This window comes from Psammomys obesus, unplaced genomic scaffold, assembly GCF_907164565.1.
Source record: "Psammomys obesus unplaced genomic scaffold, mPsaObe1.curated_primary_1811, whole genome shotgun sequence".
NCBI classification, from domain to species: Eukaryota; Metazoa; Chordata; class Mammalia; order Rodentia; family Muridae; genus Psammomys; species Psammomys obesus.
Window position 1 is genome coordinate 1 of NW_026586959.1, and position 7,192 is coordinate 7,192.

Here is a 7,192-nt window from a genome sequence, read left to right on the forward strand (position 1 = left end):
ACTTGTACAACCACTCTGGAAAGCAATCTGGTTCTTTCTCAGACAACCAGGAATAGCGCTGCCTCAAGATCTAGCTATACCACTCCTAGGCATATACCCAAAAGAGTCTTAAGTACACAATAAGGACATTTGCTCAACCATGTTTGTAGCAGCTTTATTTGTAATAGCCAGAAGCTGGAAACATTCCAGATGCCCCTCAACTGAAGAATGGATGCAGAAATTGTGGTATATTTACACAATTAATATTACTCAACAATAAAAAACAAGGAAATCATGAAATTTGCAGGTAAATGGTGGGACCTGGAAAAGATCATCCTGAGTGAGCTATCCCAGAAGCAGAAAGACACACATGGTATATACTCACTCATATAGACATATAATATAGGATAAACCTACTAAAATCTGTACACCTAAAGAAACTAATCAAGAGGGAGGACTCTTGCTAAAATGTTCAATTCCTATCCAGAAAGGCAAAGAGGATGAACATCAGAAGAAGGAGAAAAGATGGAACAAGTCAGGAGCCTTACACAGAGGACCTCTGAAAGGTTCTGTCCTGCAGACTATCAATGCAGATGCTGAGACTTATGGGCAACCTTTGGGCAGAGTGCAGGGAATCTTAGGAAAGAAGTGAGAAACAGTAAGATCTGGAGAGGACAGAAACTCCACAAGAAGAGCAACAGAACCAAAAAATCTGAGCACAGGGGTCTTTCCTGTGACTAATACTCCAACCAAGAACTATGCATGGAAATAATCTAAGAGCCCTGCGCAGATGTAGCCCATGGCAGTTCAGTATCCAAGTGGGTTCCATTGTAATAGGAACAGGGACTGTCTCTGACATGAAATGATTGGCCTGCTCTTTAATTACCTCCCCCTGATGGGTAAGCAGCATTACCAGGCCACATAAGAAGACACTGCAGCCACTCCTGATGAGACCTAATTGACTAGGATCAGAAGGAAGGAAAAGAAGTCCTCCCCTATCAGTGGACTTGGAGAGGGGCATGCATGCAGAGGGTGGAGCAGGGGAGGAATTGGGACTGGAGGAGGGAAGGAACCACAGGGGGAATACAAAGTAAATAAAGTGTAATTAATAAAGAATTTAAAAAAAATTGATGACCCATATTTCTTTGCAAGTCATCCTTGAACCAAAGACATATCTATGCAGATATTTGAGACTGAAATTGATGCTAGTTTTAAAACATTTTAAGCCTGGATGCAGTTTGGGGCAATAAATGTTTTGTTGTTGTTGTTTTGTTTTGTTTTGTTCTTAAGATGGTTAAATGAATGAGTGCCTTATTGATTAAAAAGTGAAATGTAAATCTATCATATTTTGATTTCATGCACAATTTGAAAAGAGAGAAAGTTGGAAAGAGTATTCATGACAATACCACTACGTTAGCAAAATGCGTTTTAACATTTTAAGATATTTTATAGTGCAAACATCCGAAGAATACTTAGAATGTCGCTGCTACTTTAAAGACTAATGTGAAGATGCTGCACTTCTCTTTTAACTCTGAGATTAAGACTTTATAGAAAATGATGTGATTGGTCCTGCTTGGCCTTAAACAATAGCTTGAAAATGTTTGCTAAATGCAAGAATGGAAAAGAAAAGAAATGAAGGGGAATTGCTGTTTCTCTAAAATTTTCATCAGTCACATAGCTGTGCAGATGTAACGCACTGCGATTATTTCTTGAAATGATAACAAAAACTGTGTTGAGGTGGAAGCCACAATGCAGATGGTAGAATACTGTTTTGATAGGTTGTAGAAATAGTGAAAAGCTAAAAGGCATAGGTTGAGGAGACAGTTTTCATCATGTTTACTTAAAAAATAAGATCATTTATGGAGAATATACTAATACAAGTTTTAGAAAGTTGTATTGCTACTTTGGAAAAATTAGAATTTGTATGTTAAACAGATTATTTCAACAGGCAGCTTTTTATTGAGATTTTGTGTCTAACTAATCAGACTCTAATTGTCTTCATTAACAAAAGTGGAAGGCAAGGGGGCAGACAGCCGTGCTTGGTCTTCAAAACTTCCCCACTTTTCCTGTCTGATACTAACGTCCATCATGGGTAAAGCACAACTTGAATTTAAGTATCCTTGCTTAGGTAACCATATGCATTTCTACCCAATTCCCAGTTGCCATTTCTATGGACTTCAGTCTAGCCTCAAAGGCCCAAGTTCCTCCAGACATGACAGTCAGGACTCAGTGGACCACAGCCCTTACTAACATACCCTGTACCCAGTTTAGGCTCTGATACCTGGAACCAGCTTCAGGGCATTCTCCAGGTACTGATCTTCTGTGATGCAGTGGCCATCCAACTTCAGTTCCAGGGTGAAGTCCCGTACAGTCCAGATAAAGTCTGGAAAAAAACTCACAAACTCTCCAGCATCTTTTATGCCATCAGATCTCGGGGAGGACTTTGCTCTGATGAGCTCTGTGAGTTTTGTCACATAACCAGGACTCAGCTAAGGAAAGGGAACCCTAAATCACAATTTCTTTAATTAAAAAATTAAGTGTAAACATTTTATTTTATTTTTCTGTCCTATTTGATTCACCGATAGCAACTCAGCCACGCCAAAGTCTCATCCCCAAAAGTTCCTCAATGGAAGACAGATCCTTGGCTCATTGAAGGATACTGCAGCTTCTCCAGGGAATCATTGTTGATGGTGCTCATGCTGTTGTAGACAAAAGTGCTACTGAGAAGCACGGCCAGGGCAAAGATCCAGGCATCATTCTTAGGGTCACCCTAGAAGGCAAATGGGAAAGCGTCTTTGGGGTTATCTCTTTCCTTAAGTCCCATTTAAAGCTCATCCAAATCTTTGTTCTCTTGGACTTTTGCCTATTATTTCAAATAATCTAATAGTTCTGCAGAGGAACAAGTTCTAAGGACATGAGCACACATTTCAGCTTTAACTATTGCATTGGAAGTTTTTGTAATTACATCTTCATGATGATAGAATTTAAATGATATTTTCTTTACAATGTTTTCTTCTTTTTTTTAACAATGAGATAGATTAACATACTGTGTATGGAAAAACCCAACATGATATCTAGGGTAAAATTAGATGTTCAGGGGAAGTTGCTAGCATTTATTATTTCACCATATATTTGAGCCTTGTACCATCTTTATGCCATACATAGGCTTGACACAACTGAGGACTACAATTATACCCAGTTGAAGATAACAAGCTATTATCCATGCCAACTAGATATTTCATGCTGTCCTCTGTTATAAAGAATGAAAATCCCAAATCTTTTGATTTTACCGATGAAGGCTTAGGAGCCAGATGCTGGGGTGAAAACCTGCTAGCTGAGAGAGGCAGAGAAAGCACCCAGCTGACCTTGCTACTTAGCACACATATTGATGGGAAAAGCCTTTCTTGCTCAGCTCATTACCCAGATGGAAAAAGCCAAAAGCCTGCTAGCTCAGCTGATATCCCAGAAGGAAAAGGTCTGCTAACCCACCCAATAGCCCAGGACAAAAAAGACAAGAGCAAAAGCCAAAAAGTCAAAAAACCCAAGTAGCTAAAGAGCTCTTTCTTCTTTCCATGCCATCTGAAATACCCTACAATTCAATGCTCCTCCTTTCTACATAAACCCTGTCAGCAGGTTTCTTGCTCTCCCTCTTGACCTAGTGTTATCTTTATTAATTCCTGTGTACAGAAAGCTCTTAGATTAAAGGTATGTGGTAGGGCTGAGCCACCCCATAATCACCTGTTTACAATAATCAGAAAGTTATTGGATTAAAGGTGTGTGTTAGGGCTGAACCATGCCAAACAAGAAACAGAGTTTTACAGTTCACAATCTTGAGTTTCACAACGGGGTCAAATACCTTATAACCATCTTGATACACCATGGACAACTAATTGAAAGTAATGACAATGGCAAATTTCTAAGATTCATTCAACAAAGGTGAGCTCTTCTGTTAATAACAGATAAGAGGGTTGTGTGGCCTTGCCATATCAAATTGAATATAGGTATAAGGAAAAAGCATTAATTTAGACAGTGGAAAGAGTACATGCTAAGATGTTCTGAGAGCCTGCCACTAAGTTCTAAGGACTTAGTGGAGTAAGGACACAATGAACTGATGCTGTCATGAAGGTAGAAGCCAGCATCTTCTAGATAGAAACACTGTCATAAACTACACTGTTGAAATCCTCCCAGTCAGCACTACATCACTTTGTTTGCTACTGCAGGGGTAGAAGGTTGGATGGCAGACTCTGGGCAAGATTACAAAGGACCTTAAAATTCAGGCTATCTTGCATATGTAAATTATATCACTGTCTAAATTGTAGCACAATCTAGAATTTTATATTCTGTGAATAGTATATAAAACTTAGTCCTGAACCCTTAAGCAAATGCAAAACTAAAATTGATTGGTAGGAAATTTTCCATGGACGTTTTGGTGGAAAAAAAAATGTATTTGTCCATGTAGTAAAATTTAAAAGTGACTAGTTAGGAAAATCAAAAGTATAAACTATGCTAAAGAATAAAATTCTTAAATACTGGGAAGATAACTTTGTTTGGTATATGGTACAAAAGAAAAATAGAATCCGTAACCCCACTATGGGAAGATATAAAGACCCATAGAAATGTATATCTCCTTTATAAGTCAGTCTCAAAGTAAGATAAAAAAGAAAATAAAGCCAAGAAATATTTACCAAATCTATTTTATAAAGTACAGATATCTGAAAATTCATCTAAAAATGTTTCCTGTTATAAAATCTTGGACACACAACCTCCCAGCCTTGTGAACGTTCTGTGTGTGGGTGGTAATTATCCCTAGAAAATGCCATTCACATTCACTTAATGCTGACTTCCAAATGCACTGTTCACTTGCTACCTCAGAAGGTGACTCCCGAGTCTGTCCTTAAACTGTCAGATGGATCGTTGCCCCTCTGCTCTCTAGGGCCCCTTTACAGTTATCGTTTGGGATAAGGCACTGAAGGCCCATGTTCTGGGGAGGACTGACCCTCAAGCCCTGGGCGTGCTGATGAATGACCTCATGCAGGTGTCAGCCTGGAGTTGAGAAAGGTCTCGATGGCAGACTTCCAGTTATGAATTGTTCTAGTTCAAGGTAGAAGAATCATTTTTGACACATAGGTTCTGTGGAACTGAATGAGGCTTGGGAATGTGCCCATTTCCCTCCACCTTTCTTTCTCCCGCTATATTCCAGATGTCCATGCCAATAAAGTCCCACCCTGGGTCTGCTCCCATGGGAGGCCACTTCTTTAAAAACTGATGCATCAATAGCAATAGATTAAGGCCAACAGGTAGATGTGGCTATGTGACCCGTGTTCAGAGCAGAATCTTTCCTCTCTTCACCACCATCTCAGCAACAATTCCAAAGAACTAAGACAAGCTGCTAAAATTCCAAAGAACTAAGACGGCTGTTCAATGCCGTCTAAGGATTCACTATACGGAAAAAGAAATGAATGCCTTATCTAACAGGCCACAATATTTTTTCTCATAGAAGTGTGGTTAAAAGCATCAAGTTCAAGTCATCTTCTATAGTTTGTTTCTAGACAGCAAGACTGCATTCTATAGGTTGAACTGCAAGAGATTATTAAAATGAAAGGATAAATCAAGAGTAATCTCATCTGTCCCTCGCTGTTGACTCACCTTTTCCACATCTCCAAGACCCTCAGTGTCTAGAAGGATCAGGGTGTGATTTGGCTTTGTTGGGTGAGGCACACACCACATCCAGATGCCCTTGGTTTGAGACTGTACTGTGGCTCCTAGAGGGAAGCCTGAAGGGAAGAGGAGAACATTGTGTATGTATACATACATATACATATATATTATACATACATACATTATATATGTATGTATACATATATATAGAGAGGAGGGAAGTAGAGCCGGAGGATCAATTCAGCATCATCTTCAGTTACATAGTGAGTTCAAGGCCCGCCTGGGATATCTGAAACTAGACTCAGAAAAGAAATGCATATGTAAATAAATGGGTAAATTAAATTTTCAAATGAAATAGAAGTTAGGTGACTTGAAACATATAAAGGTTATGAGGGTATAGACAAGGAATGGAAAGAAGAGAATTTTACTTTCAAAACTGGTAAATGAGGTATGGGGTACTCATGGTATAATGTTGAATCCAGGAGGATTCTTGCATTTTAGATAACAAAGTCACCTTAATGTGCTGGGCACATTCCACACAGAAAACAAAGCCCTTCTCAGAAGAGAAGAGATACAACTACGGCCATCAGGTAAGAGAAAGTTGTGTGGGATCCCGAGGAGAAGCACGAGCTCTATTGTTAACAGAAGTAAAAACAAGAAAAAGGAATGGATGACTGTAATTAGCTCAAAGTTAAGAATTACTTTTGCTCTTAAGATAGGTTGGCTTTCTAGCACAGTAATTGCCTGAGGCATAAGGAGATGAACAGTTGCACTCTGCCCAGGAAAGCACTCACCGTGGTTCTGACCCGCCAGGCAGTTCATCAGGTATGATTTTCCTGTGCGGTACATTCCCACAATAGCCACCACCACCACAGGCTGAGAAATAGCTTTAAGAATATGGATGGCTCTTGGATTCACCAGGAACTGCTTGTTCTTATTTTCTATCAGACACAGGGGGGCCTCCATGGTCCCTGGTGCCATGGCAACCTGTCAAACCCAAAAGGCTGTCAGTACAAACTGCATCTCAAATGGTAGTTCTTCAAGGCATGTGCATCACAGCTTCCTGTTTGTGATCCTGGACTGGTTTCCTTAGCTTCTATCAAATCACGATGACGCAAGCAGCCCATTAAAACAACAGCGATATTTTCTTGTTCCATGTATTGGGTCAAACACCCAAATATTTGGGACGAGGGCAGGGCAGTGTGTTCTGTGGGGATTTCAGGGGTGAATGCTTGTCCCAGAGTTCTGGCTCGCTCAGGTTCCCCTTCATACCTGTCATTTCACTGAGGTTTCCTACCCACTTTCTTTGACTTCTTTCTTTTCCACATTTCCTTCTGCTTCTCTCTTTACAGTAAGTTAGACAATTAGACAAAATGCCCACCACAAAGAAAACCAACATGGTCCTATTTTAAGGCATATAGCTTAATCAGGTTATTTCTTTCTAAAGCAAATCTGGAGGTGGCCCTCTGGGGAACTTGGTTCTGGCATAGGATGGGGACACACATTTGGAAGACTGAAGGGTAGTCATGCATTTCTCTCTTCAAGAGTAGCCTGT

The 7,192-nt window shown here is 39.9% G+C and overlaps 1 protein-coding gene across 1 annotated transcript; it reads right to left on the reverse strand.

Moving 5' to 3' along the window:
• Positions 1 to 136: 136 nt before the first annotated feature.
• LOC129673052 (guanylate-binding protein 6-like) lies at positions 137 to 7,164 on the reverse strand. The gene is made up of 4 exons (XM_055602716.1): positions 6,432 to 7,164; positions 5,626 to 5,753; positions 2,640 to 2,749; positions 137 to 2,457 (listed from the first exon to the last, which is right to left on the reverse strand). The coding sequence occupies exons 1-4, from the start codon at positions 6,616 to 6,618 to the stop codon at positions 2,247 to 2,249; spliced, it is 636 nt and encodes a 211-aa protein (XP_055458691.1). The 5' UTR covers positions 6,619 to 7,164; the 3' UTR covers positions 137 to 2,246.
• Between the last annotated feature and the right edge of the window lie 28 nt (positions 7,165 to 7,192).

What these genes read in the sequence shown, in the direction of transcription:
- LOC129673052 (XM_055602716.1), bottom strand. Translation starts at nt 6,618, where the DNA reads ATGGCACCAGGGACCATGGAGGCCCCCCTGTGTCTGATAGAAAATAAG. An exon ending in CCTGGCGGGTCAGAACCACG is followed by an intron (nt 5,754 to 6,431) that starts GTGAGTGCTTTC and finishes TCTTCCCTTCAG; the next exon opens with GCTTCCCTCTAGGAGCCACA. An exon ending in GATTCCCTGGAGAAGCTGCA is followed by an intron (nt 2,458 to 2,639) that starts GTATCCTTCAAT and finishes GCTGAGTCCTGG; the next exon opens with TTATGTGACAAAACTCACAG.